The following is a 21,577-nucleotide window of genomic DNA, read 5'->3' as shown; positions in this document are numbered from 1 at the left end:
TATATATATGTCTATGTCTATGTCTATGTCTATGTATGTATATATATTCGAATGTAGTTCCTCCATTAATCAACCTCAGCCTTCTTCCTCTCCTACCTTTGCATTCTAATTTGCTGAGGTTTCTCCTCCATTATCTGGGGTCCCTTTGGTATCCCCAATACTCCCTAGTTTGGGCATATTAGAGAAAACATTTATATACAATATACAATGCCACAATTTTTTTTTTTTTTTTTTGCAGGTCAGGGGCATTCAACCTCCGAGCCACACCCCTTGCCCTATTTTTTATTCTTTATTTTGAAACAGGGTCTCACTAAGTTGCGGAGGGCCTCACTAAATAGCGGAGGCTGTCTGCGAATCACAATCCTCCAGTCTCAGCCTCCCAAATGCTGGGTTTACAAGCTTGCGCCACCATGCCCGGCAGCCATGAAATTTTATACATAACTGCTATAGCATGAAAATAGTCTTGTCTTCTTGAAAAAGTAATGAGTAAGTCTGATTAACAGAGAGCGCGAGAGAGAGAGAGAGAGAGAGAGAGAGAGAGAGAGAGAGAAAGTGTGTGTGCGTGTGTGTGTGTGTGTGTGTGTGTGTGTGTGTGTGTGTGAATGGGGATTGAACCCATGGGTGTTCTATCTCCAAACTATATGCTTAGTCATAGTTCTTCATGTTTTGATTTTGTAACAGGGTCTTACTAGTTGCTAAGAATCTCACTATATTGCTGATGCTGTCCTTGAACCTGCAATCCGCCTGTCTCGGCCTTCTAAATACTAGGATTACAAGTGTACTCTGCCGTGCCCAGGTTTGTTTAATTATTGAATAAACGTTGTTGAAAGTATGCTTTTCAAAATATACCTATTGAGTTTCTATTTTGTTCCAGGCATTGTGCTAGGTACTGGGAATATGTGGGTATAAAGGACATAAACCTCCCTTCTTGGACTGTGGAATCCAACAAAGTTATCATCATCATTCTCAAATTTTGGTCAACCAAGTCCAAATATATCATAATTATTTAAAATATGTATTTAACTAATAACAAAGTATTTGCAGACTAATTATCCTCAAGGAGGGCTTTCTCAGGGAGGCCTTGTGAGTGTTGAAAGGGATAGTACTATTGCAATGAAGGTAGCAAAGGATAATATGCTAAAATTTATAGCATAGAAATGTGCTCCAGACTGAATCTTGGCAAATCTAAAAGAATTTTGCATAGTTATTTATATATGCATGATTTAAATGTCTTGGGACCACCAGCATATCTGGTCCAAGGAATCTGGCTTCATCCAAATTCAATTTTGATGAAAGATTTTTAAAAATTTAAACAAGTTAATACTTTGTACACACACGTGTGTATACACACGTAAATGTGTGTGCATAAACATATTTGTGTATACTTCGACAAATTTCTCAGTTTTTAATGGCTAAAGTGACAAAGAGAATATCACAAATCATAAATTTTCTTTATGCAAATGTCTTCGAGCATATGGAATCAACTACTTAGAAGAGCAGCTAAAACAGTAAGTTCAAATGAATTTCAAGAGTGCATAGACATCCTTATAGAGAAAGGCTAGATCTCTCTATTTTAAAAATTAGAGGTAAAATTGAAATTGGTTCCAAAACAGTAAGAGTACATTACCTTGGTTGGCTCTTTTCTATCTTCAGAAACAGAAATGTGTGTGTGTGTGTGTGTGTGTGTGTGTGTGTGTGTGTGTGTCTGTGTTTTGTGTCTTATGGAAATGAATTTAAGGTTCAGCAGGAATACTACTCCTTCCTTCTCAGCTTACCCCAGTGTGCCTCATTAGGGATAGAGTGTCACAAAAGGGCCTAGTTTAAGAATGTATGAGCTCCACAAATGTCCACATTATTAAAAATATGCTTGTTTCTGAGAACTGAAATTGCTTCCTTGACAGGACTGGAAAGTACTTTTTTTTTTTTTGCAAATGATATTCTTATAGAGTACCTCTCTATGGGGACTCCTCTACAGTAACTTCCTTTGGCAATAACAGGATCCATGAGATTGAATTCTCCTAGGGCAACCCTGCCTTTAGTGCATTTCCCAAAATGCACAAATATTTTCAGCCTCAGGTTTCCTGAATCTGACAGATTAGAAGAGGACCCTATGAGGTTCAACATGGCAACACTTCCCCAGGGTGCTGAGATGCTCAAGAGTGGGAGCTTTGGCAGAATAGCCTGATGAGTGGCTGCAGAGCAAAGCTACTCCATCATGTTTTCTTTGTTGAAATCGCAGCATCTAACATTTATCACTGTCTTATTTATATCATAGCACATATACAGGGAGGGGAAAATGTTCTTGCAAGAATTCTACCTGTTTTAGAGAAGAGAATATTGGTGACAGTAAATAGGCAAGCAGTATGTTAGAGAAAGACAATGGGCATTAGAATGACCCAGATCGGTCTCAAACTGGGACTTATTTACTTCTTGTGGAAGTTACTGGTGCAGCTCAAAATATATTTCTAGTTGTCCGCCTTTGGGCACATGGTAGGACTGTGTTTTTCCACCAGCTTTGAAGTTGGCTGTGGCCATGTGATTAGTTCCAGCCAATGATTTTGAGTGTGTTACAGTTTGTATCTGGATGTCCTCAAAAGGCTCACATGTTGAAGGCTTGGTTTCCAGTGTGATAATGGTCATAGGTGGAGCTTTTGAGAAGTGACAGGATCATGAGGGTTCTAATCTCATCAGTGAATTAATTCATGAGTGGGTTCATAATTTGATGATATTACTGGGGGTGGTGGGAACTGTCAGAGGTAGGGCCTACTTGGAGGAAATGGGTCACTGGGGGTGTGCCCTGTGAGGGTAGGTTTGTCCCTGCTTCCTTCTTCCCCTGTGTCTGCTTTCCAGTCACCATGAGGTGAGTAGCTTTACTCATTAATGCGCCCACTTCCCCATTTTACACTGCTTCACCACGGATGGGCCCAGAGATTTGGGGATTGTTTGTTATCTCAGAATACCCTGGCCTCACATGAATAAGACACTTGTTCTGCATCTTTTAGGCAAGTCACTTAACCTTGTCTATAAAATAGGGAAAATTATTCAGAAGTCATTGTGAGCATTAATTAAGATACTGTCAATAGGTACTGGTAGAATTCAATGATAAGATTTGAACAATGTGAACTTTTTTTCCCTTCCATCCTACTCCTATCCCATCGCACACAAACGCAGTAACACCACACACACACACACACACACACACACACACACACACACACATCCGTACACATGAATACACTTCTTTTTTGCCAAATGGTGATGTTGAGAACATCTGCTTTGGTTGGGTTCCTTTCCTGGATTTCTTCTCTTGAAGGACCAACTACTTTTCTATCCTTGTGCCCTTCTATCTGAGCTAGATGTTAGGATTGACATTCAGTATTATTTTCTAACACACCCTCATAAAATAACACAAACATTTTTACTCCCAAAGAAATGTATCTTAAGGTTAGGATTTAAGGCAATATTGATGCTTAGTAATGGAGATAGTGGGATTTGAACATCACAACCTACAAATCTACTTTCTTCTACAGTTAGTCATGGTTGTGAAGTAAGTCATGGTTGTAAAGCAGGAAGGTTAAGGAGTATAATATATGAAAACACTTATTCTCTAAGTGTTTACCCCTTATTCTGAGCAGGTACTAGAACTTCAGAAATAACCAAAATATTTTCTAGGTAGCTTCTTGCCCCACCTTCCTGCTTTAGAAATACATGCATGAAACATTAATAAGTTATAAAAACTAGAATGACAATAAAACAAAATATTTGGATTCAATAGCATATATATATCTAATGTGCTCCCTTGTGGTTATGGTTATGATAACTGATTTCTTCCTAATATAATTACATGGAAAACTAATCCTATTATTTATCCTTTTATATCAATATCCCCTTGTCAATGAGAATACTTAATTTTTTACTGTATTTTTAAACAAAATGTCAGTAAAGTTTAATCATCCATCATATTTTCCTAGCTTTACAACAGATAAACCCAAATATGAATATATCTACTAAAGATATGTAATTTTAAAATATAAAATGCTAAAAGGTAGGTGGGGGACATTTCCATTAAGTAACTGACCTAAAATTTTTACACAGTATTGAGTTGTTCAGGAATCAGAGATGGCAATGAACCAAATACCCCTTCTTACCAGGAATCCTTCTACCTTATCTTATAGAAATCAGAAAGAAATCCACAAATATCTTGGGTTAAAGCTGCAGCTCTCAGCTTAACACACATTCTCATTTAATTAAGTAACATTCTTTAGAAAGTCAAAGGCTGAAATTTTTGCAATTTAATCCAAAATTTTATTAGCAAACTCTAATGATTATCCTGATTGCAATTAATAAAATCTCCCTAACAGGTCAACTCATTTAAGTGCAATCTGTAATCATTTGGATTTTAACATGATGGTTACTGCTTATTACCCTGAAACCAAGCAGCACAATGAGATATTGATTACTTTTAACCTTTAGATCCAGGGATTCAAGAAAGGTCAGAGGAGGGGAACATTCTACTTCTCTTGGCTGGCAAACGGATAGCCTTCAGGAGAATTCAAATGATTCCCATTGGCCAAGTCCACTCAAGATTAGTTTATTCTTTGGGCTGACAAGAAACGATGCTGCTTTAAAAATAAGTCAGCAAGTACTTAGTCAAGTATTACATCTATAGGACCAGTGGTCTCAGATGTGCTTCACACCACAGCAAGTCCCAGGCTATTAACCCTTTGTGAAGTTTTGTTTGAGGAAGCATCTGTGTTGGAATGAGATAGTAAATAGAGTGGCTTTTGTAGGAACAAACTAATTTCGTCAAACTAAGATCTCTTGGCTGGCTTCCAAAGGTTGAATACAATTATTGGCCACTGATGTCACTAGTGTTTCTTTTGGTTTTCTTTTTCCATGACCCCATTTAGAAATATTTTTCACTTTTGTGCCACTGAGAAGCAATGGGCCCTAGGCAGAGTCCAGCAGAATCACAGGCAAGAGAAATATAACCTCTATGTGTTAGATTAATTTGCAGAACACTTGGCATTATTATTGCCAACTCGTCAAATTGTTCCAAGTTGTTCCGGAAGGTTGTTATTAATAGTATGTTTTCTGAGGAAAGTTCTGTCTACTTTTGGAACTGCATTTCTGTTTCCAAGGAAACTCCTTTAAGCAGAGTTTTCTAGGAGCACACTGCGGCTTTTGTTTGCCCCTGTCCTATTCATATCATCTAAGCAAGCATTTTACTTGCACTACAGTTCGGTCCCAAATGTTGAGGTTTTAGCCGCTGAAGTTGCTTTTTCAAATATAGCTAATTCCTGCTATGATTTCCCTCTCCCCTTTCCTCCTGGCTTCTCACTCTCCTCCCTCCATCCCAACACCCTCTCCCTCCCCACCTTCTTCCCTCTCTCCCTCCAACACCCCCAACTCTTACTATTCAAGGCTTATTTTTCTAAACAGTTACATTAAAGCAGATAGTTTTCATAAGTTTGATAAATTAACTTTAATTTGAATAATAATTCCATAGGTTGTAGCATTAGTCCTTCAAATGTTAATTATCTTTTCACTCTAAAATTAATGTAGTCAGTTCCTACTGACTCCTCTACCCCATTTATTGAAGTGCTGAGGAAAACATGTCATTGAGTCCAGAGCCAGCCCTGTTGTTGTGATTAAACGTGGTCACATGGCCCATCTCTGCCAAAAGGAGGGCCCTGAGAAAAGGTGACAAAGACAGTGATTTCCTGTCAGCAAAGAGTACGACAGGGCTGTCTAGAAGTGATGCAAATGAGGGAACTTTCCCCACGGCTTGTTTGATCCACTCTAGGCCAGGCCAGGGAGAGGGGGAGCCTCACAATGGTGGAGGCCAGCCCCAGAGCCAACGCACCTTCCGGACAGGAGCTCACCACCAGACAAAAACTGCTGGGAGGGGGCTTCCCTCCCTTGCCCCCTTCACACACACAGCCAACTATTTCTTGGCATCTTATTTGCTTAACATCCTCCTTCCTTTTTAAGAAGTAATTCAAATAGAAATTATAGGCTCCAGCATAAAGAGTATCTCATATATTCTTCAGAAACCATAGTTATCTCCCTTTTCTAAAACAAACATTCAGGATGAGTTTTGCTCTGTCTCTCACATTAAAAACAAAAAGAAAGCATTGATTCAAGTATTCATACAAAACAATGATTCATCAAAGCCCAAATTAATATGACAGTTAATCTAAGGACTTTTTGAACTTTAATAAAAATGGGACAACAAATTCATTTCTAGACAGCAGTTTCAGTCCTCCCAGTCAAGTTATTTGAAATATTATAATGATTTTAAGAATATTATCTTAATGGAGTTTTAATCTAACATAAAATTAGGCTACACAATCTCCTAAGAAAGGTAAAAAGTTATCAAGTTCTTGAGCTTGATATTTCTGTATATATTTACCTCTACTGCTTCAATAACTACTAATTTGCTTCATTTTGAATAATCAAAGGTAGAAAGGAAAAACTTGGCACTGGAATTCCAATTCAAGGCCTAATTAACAAAATGCACATTTCTATTCTATATGCCAACTTATAAACAAATTTTAAAGTTAATAGATATATATTTTTTTATTCAAGCCTGGCTACTATGGCCTGGATTGTAAAGCAGACAGTACTGTAATTTTAGGAGTTCAAATTCAGTCATAAGAGTATCAAACCACATCTGAAATTATTTAGATCAATTTAGTCCAGAAAAAAAAGGAAAGAGATCTATCCCAGGGGGTTGAAATTTGTGCATTTAAGAAATATAGGCATAGTATTGATTAATCTATTTTCTCCAATCAGTTCATACTATGACAACATCATTTTGGTATCAATAGTTATAAAATAACAAGTCAACAGTGTCTCATTTATCTTCTTAAACTCTATATTTTTATTCTTCAGAATATCTAATCCTATACTATACACATTTCTTTTAAAAGTTATAACACACACCCAAATTCTCTAGAGTAAAATTTTCCCCTATTCCTTTAAGAGTTACCCTTTTCTCTGATAACCATTTCTTTCTAGGCCAATTTTTCTTTCATTGCTTTGATTTTCAATGATTACATTTTCTCTCACTTTTCTAATTTCTCTTTTCCACCATATAATTTGATGTCCCAACCAATCTATCTCTCTTGATGAAAGTTCTTCCCAGTCTTTTAACATTACCTGGCAACAAAGTTAGAGAAAAATAATTAGCTCATATGCCAGAATTATGGTTACATTTCTACTTTAAGAACTATTATGGTTCAAATTTTGTCTACATTATTATTTGTTTATTTTTTTAGTACTGGGGATGGAACCCAGGGGCAGTCTACCTCCAAGCTACAACACCAGCCCTATATTTTTTTATTCTTTATTTTTTAACAGGGTCTCATTGAGTTGCAAAGGACCTCTTTTGTAGTTGAGGCTGTCCTCTAACTGGGATCCTCCTGTTTCAGCTTCCCAAATGCTGGGATTACAAGCATGCACCACCACACCTAGCACTGTCTGCATTCTAATCTAAGTCATTATATAGAAAATCCTAAAAAAAATATTTTAATGTCTAAACATCAAAACAAACTTAATTTCAATCCAGGAACTATTATGCTTCTTCTCATGAAAAATGTGAACTGTGCAATTAAGGACATTTCCATCTTTGCTGCACCTCCAGGAAACTCATCTTTATTAACCATATAGAATTTGGCAGTCTATGTACAGGTAAATGAACTCTTCTCACAGAAATAGCCTTTAGTATCTATTTATTTTCTCTATTTATGATTTGTATTTATATTTAACTTATTTTAGTTAGGGTCTTGCTATGTCTCATGCTTCAGCCTCACAAACATGTACTCAGCTGTATGCTAAAAATATTTTAATTATTTTATATGGACCTCAAATTCATAGCAAGGTAAAAATGCAATTAATGTGTTTTATCATCATTACATTATGCAAAAATGAAAAGCCCTTCTCCTTTAACACACAAGGCATGTTTGGATACCACTTATACCAATTGAGAAAGATAAGATATAGATAATTTGCATTTTCTCCATAAAACACAGAACCATATGAGTAGCTAAACTTTAAAATTAAATATGTAATTTTGAGTATAATTTCCCTGGGAGTATACAGAGCTTAGTTGAAGTGAGTACTTATTTTATATTTTTTAAGAAGGCAGGGTTATTTTTAACTTCTTAGAGATCATATAATCTAGCCAGGTATGGTAGCACTTGCCCATAATCCCAGTACTTGGAATTCTGAGTCAGAAGGATCTCAGATTTGAGGCAAGGTTTACCCTTAGCAACTTAGCAAGACCCTGTTTGAAAAATTAAAAAGCCTGGGAGTATAGCTCAGAGATAAATGCCCCTGGGTTCCATACCCAGTGTGCACATGAATGTACACACACACACACACAAACACACACACACACACACACACACACGCGCGCGCGTGCGCGCACGCGCGTGTGCACGTACAATCCAATATTTATTGGTGAGGAACAACTAAGGAATTCAATAAAGAAACAAGTCTATAAATGTGTTTTAGTGAGCTTCATCTTATCTAAAAACAATGCTAGTTTGATTATAACAATGATCACCAGATTACAACTTCTGAATTTGGCCTTTGAAGTTAACCTTTGGACTCAAATCCTGCACCAACCCAGGATCAGTAGGAGCTCTGCAGTGTGAACTCTGGAGGTAGCAGAGAACTGGCAGAAGGTTGTGCATAGGTAAGGAAACCCTCAGAAGTATACCCTTAAAGCACCACGGAGTCAGCTTTGACTATTGGGGAGTACAACACAGCACAACCGCTGCCCACTGCAGCAGGCTGCAATCCTCATATCACTGAAACACTTCCAGGCCACTCAGTCTGCAAATTTATAGGGTGGGGGAGGAGGTGATTGCACTTCCCCAAGCCCAAGAATAATGCCACCTTTGATCTGTAGAAATTAAAAAATAGAGCTTTTTCCTTTGCAAGTGGAGTTTAAATATTTCTCCATTAATAGTTAATGCACATGCAGACCAGCAGAGTGACAGCTCCTTGTGATTATGAATTCTGGCTTCGTAACTCTAGTCCAAATAGGAGCTGAACTTTCAAAATCACAGTAGTTACTTTTGACAAATTAAATTGTCCTACTTACGAAGGTAGAAAGAGAGAGAGAGAGAGAGAGAGAGAGAGAGAGAGAGAGAGAGAGAGGAGAAAGAGAGAGGGAGGGAGAGGGAGAGGGAGAGGGAGAGAGAGAGAGAGAGAGAGAGAGAGAGAGAGAGAGAGAGAGAGAGAGAGAGAGAGAGAGAGGAGAGAGAGAAAGGGAGGAAAGAGAGAGAGAAAGAGAGAGAAGAAGGGAGGGAGGGAGAGAGACAGACAGATAGACAGACACACCAAGAGAACAAAATCTCTTTGGAGGTGATTCTCAGATTGAAGAAGAAAAAAATAAGATGGGACAATGTTTGTATTTTCTGGGCTGACAATACTGCCCATGTTTATTAGGAAATAGGTACAAAAGATTCCTATTCAGAGACAGGGTAGGACAGAGAAGGGTGCAGGGAAAGTGGCATTACAGCTACTTGTCTCAAAACAAGGAAGAAAACATATTTAATAGAATGATAAAACCCTACAGTTAAAATTAATTAGAAAGAAAAGGGTTTTAAGCTTCTAACAATTTAAAAAGAAAGAAATGGTTTAAACTGAAAATGTACCTTATAGTTCAATGTGGTATTAAGGTTTCTAAATTCTGTCAGGTTGTATCAGTATAGTCTGTTTCTATTACATCCAATTCTTTTCCTTTAATATTCCTTGGCTATTCTTCTGACTTCAGGTAATCAAATATCTTCACAGGTGCCCTACACAGGTCTAGTGAATTGATAGTCTGGGATATTTAGCTGTAGTTCTATACCTAGGAATGAAGACCAGTTGATTTTCTAACAGAGACCAGAATATAAAAATAGATAGGTAGAGTCAAGGATGTCGTGCTTAATGTCAAAAATAGTAAGTAGGCTTCACTTTCTCTGATTAGTAAAAAATCTTACTAGGTTTTCTCTAACTTGACATTTCTATTTTTATTATTATTATTATTATTATTATTATTATTATTATTATTATTATTATTGTACTGGGGGTGGAACCCAGAGGCTTTCTACCTCTAGGCTATACTTCCAGACCTATTTTAGATTTTTATTTGGAAACAGGGTCTCAAAAAGTTGCTAAGAGTGTCACTCAGTTGCTAAGAGCCTCACTCAGTAGCTGAGGCTGGCTTTGAAACTGTGTGATCCTCCTGTCTCAGCCTCCCAAGCGCGGCAATTACAAACTTGCACCACCACGCGCAGCTTAACTTGACATTTCTAAGTGTATAATTTAGAGATCAATTTGGGACTGTAGGAATGTATGGATATGGATATAGACATACAGACGCAAGAGGAGAGGAAAGTTGCTGGGAGATGAAATGCAGACAGCCACACAGGGAGAAAAGATCAAACTCTTCAAAAGCAATGACTGCAGGAATGTGATTCAGCCCTGGCCTACAGCTTCCTGAGACTACTGTCACTCAGCTGAAGAGCTCCCTTAAAAGTTTCACCTTGCTGGGCCGTGGTGGCGCACGCTTGTAATCCCCGCGCTTGGGAGGCTGAGACAGGAGGATCACACAGGTTCAAAGCCAGCCTCTCTGGCTTAAGAGACCATGTTCCAAATAAAATATAAAAAAATAGGTCTGGGAGTATAGCCCGGAGGTAGAAGGCCCCTGGGTTCCATCCCCAGTACCACACAAAAAAAATTTTTTCACCTCTATCCTCTTCATTTATATAGCAAGTATTGTAAGCTTCATTTTTATCTGTTTTTTAGTGCCTCAGATTGAACCCAAGGCCTCACTCAAGCCAGGCAGGGATGCTACCATTGAGTGATACTTGCAGCCTCTTAACTTTTTAACCCAACAACTGTTAGCTCAGTATCAACTATGTATTACCAAGAATGTGTAGAAAACTAAGACAAAAGCACAAGGCATTAAGTGTTATTAAAAAATAAAGATGTTGCCGGGCATGGTGGTGCAAGCTTGTGATCCCCATGCTTGGGAGGCGGAGACAGGAGGATTGCACAGGTTCTAAGCCAGCCTCACTGGCTTTAAGAGACCCTGTTTCCAAATAAAAATATTTAAAAAAATAGGTGCCTGGGAGTGTAGCCTGGAGCCCAGTACCACCAAAAAATAAACAAATAAATAAAAATAAAGATGACAGCCGGGTGTGGTGGAGCATGCTTGTAATCCCAGCATTTGGGAGGCTGAGACAGGAGGATTGCAGTTAGTAGAAAGCCTCAGCTACTTTGGTGAGGTCCTTTGCAACTCAGTGAGACACTGTTTCAAAATAAAGAATAAAAAATAGGGCTGGGAGTATAGCTCCAAGATAAAATGCCCCTGGGTTCCAACCCCAGTACTCCAAAATAAATAAATAAATAGGACAACTGGGTTGGTTCCATAAGTTGCCTATTATGAATTGTGCTGCAATAAACATGGGTGCATCTGCATGTATCACTGTAATATTTCCCCTTTCTTTTGGAAAGATAGTGAGGAATAGTTAGCTGGGTCATATGACGGTTCCCTTTCTAATCTTTCTTTTGTACTTCTATTTTCTTTAAATTTTTTATTGGTGCATGTAGTTATACATCTTAATGGGATACAAGATGGTGAAGACATACCTGTACCCATCACCCAAATTAGCTCTTACTCAATTCCGGCCCCATTCCCTCCCCCTCCCTCCTTCTCATACTTGGCTTAGTGATTGACTTTGATATGTTTGTAAAGTACATCATGTTCATTAGAGAATTTCCCTCTTCCCCCTTTCCATCCCCTCACCTTATTTGCTCATCTATGGAATCTCCTTCTTCATCTAGAGTTCCTCCTAGGACCCATTTCTCTGTAGCTTTCGCATATCCTTTCTAACCTTTTGAGGAACTTCCGTACTGATCTCCATAGTGATTGTACTAACAGATGAATAAAGAAAGAAAATGCAGCATATACACACAATGGACTTTTACTCAGCCATAAAGAACAAAATTATGTTATTTTAGCCGAGCGTGGTGGCGCACACTTGTAATCCCCGCGCTTGGGAGGCAGAGACAGGAGGATCACGCTGGTTCGAAGCGGGGTCATGCTGGCTTAAGAGACCATTTCCGAATAAAAATATATTTTAAAAAAATAGGTCTGGGAGTGTAGCCCGGAGGTAGAAGTGTTTCCAGGAACCCCAGAAACACCCCCCAAAATATGTTATTTTTTAGGAAAATAAATGAAACTAGAGAATATTATGCTAAGTAAGACCAGCCAGTCTTGGGAAGTCAAGGGTCATATGTTTCCTCTCATATGGGGAAGCTAGAGAGAAAATATTTTTCTTTGAATAAATGATTAAGAGAAGGGAGTAGCATAGTGGAAGTGGACTGGTGGAGGGAGGTGAGGAACGGGACAAGAAAGATCGAGGAAGTGAACAGTTCATATAATGTTATGTTCATTTATTAAGGTATCTCTACCAGTCTCACTAAGAGGTGTGAGGAGTGGGGAGCAGGGAAGGGGCGTGAGGGAAATACACCGTGTTGTGTGCAAATATATTTGCATCACTTTGAACCTCACTGTGATGTATAATTACAGTATACCGATAAAAGTATAAAAATAAATATAGTCACTAAAGATCATTAAGGTAGTCCCGAGTGGTACTTAAAGCCAAAAAAGGCCTGGGGACCAACTGAAAAGCTTCACTCCTTCAGGGGTCACTTTGATCAATAGACTACAAATCCCCTCCCCCAAGTAATCAGTTCAGCTAATTCCTGGGAAAGCAGATTAGAATAGAGGAATGGAATATTGAAATGATCTAACCTGGAAATCCCTAAAGATGCTCAGAGAAGATCTGAAATTAATTCTCAATCAGTTTTTCTCAATCAAGGCCACCCTATATTCTAAACGACTCCTTAGTCAATATCCTCAGGATTGCTTTGGAGGTTTTCCAACCTCTAGAATAATTTGGGGGCTCACATAGAGAAAGACCTTACAGACCTGTAGCATGTGCCTTTGGTGTGGAATGTCTTTGACTTTGCTTATAACCCAAAATGCAAAGTTAATGCTCTTCTATGTGGAACACCCTAAAACAGGGTGATGGCAACCGGACATGAGTCATCAGTGAAAAAAACACAGCATGGAAAACATTTGGAAAAATACTATAGCCCAGAAGTACTGAGGGGGTGGAATAATGGCCTTCAGTATGCTAGAGTGGAAATTCTCAGGCGCAGTGCTTACAAGGAAACCACAAGAAAAAGAAGACTGCGCTTTTTGTTCAGTGATTTCCTATTAATTGTGATGTAAATTATATGGATGTAATTTTGACAAAGAATGGCACTGTTCCTGAAAAAAAAAAATAGCGGCATATGTGCAAAATGCATCAAAAAGAAGAGAAATGTTATTTGGCATCATAAGTACAATAACATCTGAAATAATGGCATAGGAATAAAATATTTTTCTATCACTAAGTTAATATGGATGGATAAGCATTTTTCATATGTAATTCCTGATCCTGACATGACATGTGAAATCACCTAGCTTTAGTTACATTTGTTTGAGACTGTTACTCTAACAATATGTTGTCAGAGAATTTGCTGGATAGCTTGATTACTAATGTGGACAGCTATCCATACAGGGAACTGCTAACAGTCAACAAACTCCATGAGTGTTGGGCAGAATTCTTTAGAGAGTAAAATGTCCCTACTTGTGAGTCCCTGAAGAGCTTATAGGTTCTCTTAACTAAGATTATTCCCAGGGGACACTAATTAAAGTCAACTAGACTCTTGAACAGCCTAAATATCTCTTTAAAGGAAGCAAAAGTTACAACAAATTGTGAATGAAAAGTAACTAAAAATGGTAAAATTTATAAAGAAAGAAGACAACTTTTATTTGACCTTGAATGTACTTCCTATTCTATACAAAAATTTAAAAAGCTAGAGGCTAGTTGTTTCTTGTCATTATACTGTTGCTGATTCTGTGGTTAGTTATTAATTTTATTTTTTATGATTCACAATCTGCTCTTTGAAATATGCCATATGCTCAAAGCAATTCAAGGATGACAACTGTCAGAATTACTCCAATAAAAATTGCCTAAATGAGGAAGATTTACTGCAGTATGATATTTCAGTGGAAAGTCCCTCTCCCCTCCCCAACAGCTTTTTCAGGCACTATGAATCTTTTGACCAGTTTTTCAGTAAAAAAAAAATCACATAGTTATTTTGTAAGAACTTGTAAGACTATTTAAATAGAATTGGTAAAACATGCTAGGCTAGGTGTGAATTAGCAGACATAGAAAACAATATAGATAGCTATCAGACGGATTGCCTACAATCAATATGTGAGTTCTAAGCCAGTTTTCTTCAATCACACAAAAATGTATTGACTTAATATGACAATGTCTGCTCTATGTATCACTAATAAACATTCAATTGAATGAGCCTTGTACTCTGGCAGCAGCGAACCAAACTAAAGAGGAATTGCTTTTTTCTCTGAGAAGATCTGAAGGGTAAACAGTATCCACCTGAGTGCTCCAATCAAAACACATTTTGTTAAATGCTACCAGTCCATTTATCCTTCATTTTGTTTTAGTCTATTTATTAATGCAGTTTCGTTTATTGCTATTCATCTTGAAGATAAATCTTTGTCCTTCTATAGAATTACACCAAATAGAATGTGATAAAGGGAACTTTCTTGCAATTATGATGTCGGTGCGGCCTGTCAGCACACAAGGGATGGAAATGAGTTTGGGGAAAGGGAAGGGAATTCTAATAGACACCATGATACATACAATGAACACAAAGATATCCTATGAGAGAGCGAGGCTTGTCAGGCTAATCAGATCTTCCACAGCAAGGTAAAGGCAGGGAGGGTAGTGCTAACCTTGTAAAGATGCTGCTGCTGCTCCTCTGACATCATCAGGTCGTGGCTGTCCATCACAAGGGACTCCATGTCAATCAGCCAATCCCAAAGCTCCTGATACTCTGAATCAAAGTCCAGAAGCCTAAAGATAAGGCACAAAATGTATTATGCATAAATACAGTGTAGTTGTTAAAATCTCATATTAGAATAATATATTCTTGAAAAACCATGATGTTTCTAGGTGATACCTGTAAAAAGGAGAAGGGAGAAATTCACTTTGTGGTTACATGGTAGGTAAAATAGGAACTCAAGGCCATAACACTGCCAACTCCTAGATTTTGAAAACATAACATGAAATTCCAATACTCATACCTGAGAGAGGTCATGGTTATTTCTATTGGCTACCCCTCTCTGAAGACTTTTACTATTTAAACAAAACAACAATGACTATGTTCTTAATAAAGAACACTGCCATTTAGCAGACTGAGAAATGGAGAGGCCGTGATTAGTTGAAGGTTTCTTGATCCAGAACATGGGGTAAGAACAGCACCCTCAAAATCTGAACTTCTTTCTCATCTAATACATTTGCCATGGGTGCTGTAGCTCAGTAGATTTAAACGAAGAATACTAATTTAACTAATTTTTCTACAGTGATAACAATATACTATCAAATCCACAATGCTATTTTCGCTGGAAAATGACTCAATCATTTACCTGCCCCTCTGCTGTCTATCTGCCTATCTCTGCAAATATATGGCCTACATTTATTGTCATGGATGAGTAGCCAGCGTTTCAGCTTAACACTCAGAGATAGGCTTGAGTGACTCTGGTAAGCCAGTGAGAACCAGTGGCAGATCCAGTATTAGACAGGTGTTCCCCACAGACATGTAGGAAACAAAGGTAAGGACAGGAAGTCAAAACAATGAATCTTTGAATAGCCAGCAATCATTAAAATTCAAAGGAGGATCACTATGGTTTTCAACAAAATAAATCATTAGAATAAGGAGCTTAAAAGGATTAATGTGATTCTCTATTGAAAGCCTGGTGAATAAGTAAAGCCCAGGTTCTTTTAAAACACTGTGATCAGAAAATGAAAATGCAGGATGAAAAACTATGACTTTGTCCACCCCCACCCCAAGTCATCCCCTAAAAGGAATGAATGCTAGTCTTGTCAAATGGTAACCGAGTAGAACCTTATCGGTACTAATGAAGCGGCATCCTCAGATATAAGTACAAGAAGCGTTCTTTGGGAAAATCTTTCCTCCTTCTGTAATTGTGCTTTGGTTTATTATGTCAATCCACTCACTCTCATTTTATCTCCTGCTATTGGTGGTCTGAAAACATACCTTTTGGGCACTCTACGAATATGATACATTTACTATGAAAGTGCTAGAAGGCAAACACATCACCAAACAGGGTATTCTTTTTGATATTTTTTCTTTAAATTATCATATACATTATATTAAATAGGTTAATGAAAAAGGAGGCTTGTTGAACCAGGACTATGCATGTTAGCTAGACCAGTGATACACTCCCTGCCCCAAAAGTCAGACATTCTGTTGTAGGTGTAACATTCCCCTTTTAGAAGATCTAAAAGATTAATTTTGAGGAGGAAAAATCTTCTAACTCAAAGCCAGTTTTTGTTAGAAAAATATGGAATTATGAATGTGTTTATGTTATAGTCTGAAAATCTAATAGAGAGATATGAGGCAAGACTATAGAGAAATGGATGTGTCATTTTATCTTTAATGTTTATTTATAAATGGGGTTTAACTACTATGGATGATTGACAAAAGGATTTCCTAGCACATTGCCCACCATTCTACTATGCTATTTTAAAGTTGAAAAAAGATTCCAGTACTTTTCATTAAAGAAATAAAATAATAAAAGCTTAGTTAATATTGTTTTCTGCAGATTGGATGGAAATATATTATTTGTGAGGCTGATATAGTATAATAAATAAGTCTTCCTCTAAACCCTGATGGGAGTTATGTTTGACTAGCTAAGTCTTTGAATACATAAATGCATTCAGCCTTTGGTATTTAAAGTGAGCATCATTAACTCAACATTTAAACTTAAACTTTGCTTAAACGATAAAGTTTCACCCAAGTGAAATCTTTGGAAGGTGTGTGTGAATATATGAGGTTTCAGCTTGGCCCCACTAAGGAATTTTGATTAAAACGGACAACCAAATTTAGAAATAATCAAAATAGAGCAATTACTGGTTGAAGAAAGACAATACTAAAAATTTCTCATAGTTTTTCTACCTCAGGCTGAGTATTTTACATATATATGTAAACACATATATGTTCATATGCACACATGTATATGAACCCATCTTTTTATGCTTAATGGTTCATTTCATATTAACACACCTAAAAACATCAGGCTGGTTACTAAAATACCACCTTGTCTAAACTGGGAGTTCTATTAAATGATCCACTTTTCCTAGATTCTTTAGCATATTGATTATTTCACAAATATTCACTAAATATTCACTGTTCACATTATTTGAACAAGGAAATTTGCATCTGGTTTTCAAAAAAGAAACTAAAGGGAATGGTTACAAAATCTCATAAAAATATAGTTTTAAATGTTTTACTGAAATAAAATACCAATAACAAATCAGGATTTCCCATCATACTCTATGTGGCAGGTAAGCAAGAAATAACAGTGGCACTTAGCCCAATCATAATATCATTAAAAAATAGAATCTAGCTTTCCAGAAATGGAATCTGATACGCACAGTTGCATGCAGAATCCCTTTCCACTCTAAACATATTAAAATGTGGACACTAATTTACTATTTTGAATGAAAATTCATGAGCAACTTCCTCATGAGAAAAGCAGCCTGCCTTTGCCATTAATAAATAAAAAGGAATATGGAGTTCTTTCTAGCAGTAATTTTCTTGATTTTCACATATTCTCAGAAACATGTGAAAATGTCTAATAAAAGGAAAATCAGGCCTACACACTTGTTAATAACTGGACCCACTTTCTCCTGGGCCATCTGTCCTCAAATACCTATCATTGATATTTAAAAAAGCATGAAGCCACCAAGATTACCCAGGAATTCTAACCACCAAGAGCATCCATAGATTAGAAATAGATTTCTGGGTTTATAAGATTGTTAGGCTGTCAGGAAGTCAACCCTTGTCCAAATTTTCAGATATTCTGAACTAAATTCTAATTCAAGAACTAGAAAACATTCTGAAAAACTGTGGACTCATTAGTTGGAAGAATAAATGAATAAATGAGAGAACTGTATACAAGATGAGAGAGAGAAAGAATGAGAGAGAGACAGAGAACAAGCCATAAAGTTATTGAATGAAGTGGGGCAGACCTAATATTGGCACACTGGTGTGGGCGTGGGCAGCTCATGTTTTTGTAAAACAACCACCCCATCTAGATCACACTGGTTTTAAGATTTAAAAGGCAATAGAGAATATTTACCCTTTACCTTGTGGCAGGATGCAAACAATCTGAAAACAACTCTGTCGCCCCATCTAATAAAAGCCTGGCAACAGAAGGCTACCTCCACTGAGAATGGCCTTACCCAAAGAGCTTACATCAGAAGATTTTACTTACTTAGAAAACCACGCTCAGTGATTTATGCTTAGACATTACTTCTGTAGCCCTACATCAAAAAACTGCCTTGGGAATTTGATTTCCCTTGTAGAGATTTAATATTACAGATACCTATCTTCTCCTTATACAACTATGAGATAAGTTACTCACATGTCTCAGTGGCATAAGAATTTATGCTCCATCTAATATATATATATATATATATATATATATATATATATATATATATATGTGTGTGTGTGTGTGTGTGTGTGTGTGTTTAGAATTATGTATACATATGCAGATATAGATATATCTATATACTTTCTTCTTTGTTTTATCATATACATATATATAAGTATAGATATAGATATAGGTACAAATAGATATAGATGTGTGTGTGTGTGTGTGTGTGTGTGTGTGCGTGTGTGTGTGTGATGTGTTACAGAGGATTGAATCCAGGGGCAATCTACTTCTAAGCTAGACTCTCAGCTCTTTTTTATTTTGTAATATGAATTCATTATGTTTCTCACAAAGTTTTTACCTGTGATCTATTGTCTAGCCTCTCCGGTACTGGGATTACAAGTGTGTGCCACTACTTGGCTTGATATTTATTATTTATAATTTTAGTATTCCTTAAATTTGACGGTGGATAAAATTTTACTCTTTTCTTTTGGGTGTGGAAAGTTTAATACAAAATCCCAAACCTTCTTGAGGACAAACAGAGAATATGCATCTTTAAATTTTCTTAAAAATATTTTATTATTGGGCTCAGGTATCGTTCGGTGGTAGAGAGCTTGCTTAGCATGCAGGGGGCCCTGGGTTGGATCCCCAGCACGACACTCACACACAAAAATTACATTTGCCTAAATTACTTCAGTTAAACATTTATTCTGTTTTATTGTCAATATTTTTGTAAGCTCACTCAAATCCTTTGTGGAAGGAAATGAGGAACGAATCAGGGAATAAATGTTAAAGAGTTAAACTCTGCATAGTAAAATGTGGTAGATTAGGTTTGTCCTAGGTGCCTTCTCATGGTCTGTTAGTACTTCTCTGCCTCTTCAAAGAATCCCAGGAACTCCACAAAACAATACAGACATTTATCATCATCAAGATTGAAGGGATATAAACACAAATTTATTCAATGATTTTACTGTTAGCTTTGATGCCCCCCTCCCCAGAGTAGCCTTCCACTTCTCTGCTTTGTCCTTTGTTTGCCTCTGGCACAGGTGGCATTAGATCACTGACATCGGTGACTGTCTTCTGTCATAATGAATTTGCACATAAAAAGACTATAATACCACGATCCCAAATCAATATATTTATACTGTTAAGATTTTTTTCTTTGCTAGCCCAGAAACACATAGTGGTCAGAATATCAGTTATCTAGGAGGAAACAACCCTGCACTTTTTGCTCTTTTTTATTTTTTATTTTTTTTTGAGATGGGGTCTCACAGAGTTGCTCTGGCAGGTCTCAGACTCCCGAGCTCAAGTGCTCCTCCTCCTCAGTGAGTGGATCTGAGTTAAGGCATGCACCCCTAGCCTGCCTACTTTTTGCACCTCTTGATTGCATGCTGCATTGTAACCCTATTATCTAACAAAACTGGAGGAAAAGTGGCCTGAAGTGAACACTAATAAACTACCCATTAGCTGAAATAGAGCAAGAGTGAGGAGAAGGAAGCAGCTATGCAGATTGGAAATAAGATTTAGGTTGCCTAGTGATTTAGCTGTTCTCTGCATGGACACATATAAGAGACAGTATTTCATTTTATGGCTGGTACATACTCAATAGAAAAGATTTTGTGCTGCTGGCCATGGTGGTGCATACCTGTAATCCCAGGACTTGGGAGGCTGAGACAGGAGGAACACCGGTTCAAGGATACTCTCAGAAATATAGCAAGACTCATCAGGGCGTGGTAGCACATGCTTGTAATCCCAGTGCTTGGGAGGCTGAGACAGGAGGATCGCACAGGTTTGAAGCCAGCCTCAGCTACTTAGTGAGGCTCTCAGCAATTTAGTGAGACCCTGTTTCCAAATAAAGTAGAAAATAGGTCTGGGAGTATAGCTTGGAAGTAGAAAAGCCCCTGGGTTCCACCCCCAGTACCACAGGAGGGAAAAAAAAAGAAGAAATATAGCAAGACTCTCAGAAACCTAGTGAGACCCTGTTTCAAAATAAAAAAATAGAAATAGCTAGAGATGTAGCTCAGAGGTAAAATTGGTTTCAATTCCCAATAAGACACACACACACACACACACACACACACACACACAAACACACACACACACACACATACACTTTATATAATGTTCAAAAAATACCCATTGAGCAGAAATTAAAATAGTCAGTGTGGATGAGAGAGATTGAGAACAAGTGAGGCCAGGAGTGAGCAGGTTTGTCCTTCCCCTGATTATGCCAATAATTGTGGCCTGCTGCACAATGAAACACCAAAATATGACCCCGCAGCAGTGGATTCCAAGGTGACTGCACCCCTTCTCAGAGGTCAGTCATTCGTTTTATCTTATTACTGAATTAATTTAAAGAAACACATCTGATTTTGATAAAGCAATCTTTTAAGTTGTAATTTACTTGTTTTAACTTGTCAATTTCACTTCTCTTTGGTAATATTTTATATACAGTTTTTGTTCTCATACCAACCCAAAGGCACTTCTTTTTCTAAAGGAAAATAGACTCATCTTTCCTGCCAAAGTTTTAGCCTTTTGACTGTTTAAAGTCCATTTCATTAAGGCTATTATCCTTGGGAATAACCAATGATATAGATATAGATGTAGATAGATATAAATTTAGACAAAAGCCTAAAAATTTTAGCCTTTCTTTAGGAAAAGAAGTGGCTCCGGATTGGCATGAAAACAAAATGTGTATATAAAACATCCCAAAGAAAAGTGATATTGACAAGTGAAAATAAAGAAATCACTATTTAAATAACTATATATACTAACCTATACACTGTGTGAATGTTTGTATTATCTATACATAACCTATATACTGTATGGGTATGGGAAGAAAATTTATACTAAAAGTTTGCATGACTAAGGGTAAATTACTCCTATATTTTTAAATATAAGGTATAAACCTCAGCTACATCTCCCCAATTTTTTACAGGCATTACTGAGTTTTCTCCACTGCCAGAG

At 37.3% G+C, this 21,577-nt stretch overlaps 1 protein-coding gene across 1 annotated transcript in view; it reads right to left on the bottom strand.

Moving 5' to 3' along the window:
* Window positions 1–21,577, bottom strand: part of AKAP6 (A-kinase anchoring protein 6) — a gene marked incomplete at its 3' end in the record, with an annotated part of 393,582 nt that overhangs the window by 123,417 nt on the left and 248,588 nt on the right. Inside the window, exon 8 of the mRNA XM_080707612.1 lies at window positions 14,882–15,002. Within this exon, the coding sequence (XP_080563738.1) occupies window positions 14,882–15,002 (121 nt within the window). The remainder of the gene's footprint in view (window positions 1–14,881; window positions 15,003–21,577) is intronic.

Source organism: Muscardinus avellanarius, assembly GCF_963383645.1.
Source record: "Muscardinus avellanarius genome assembly, chromosome: 12".
Classification (NCBI taxonomy): Eukaryota; Metazoa; Chordata; class Mammalia; order Rodentia; family Gliridae; genus Muscardinus; species Muscardinus avellanarius.
The sequence above is the reverse complement of the archived record's forward strand: the minus strand, read 5'-3'. Positions and strand labels throughout refer to the sequence as shown.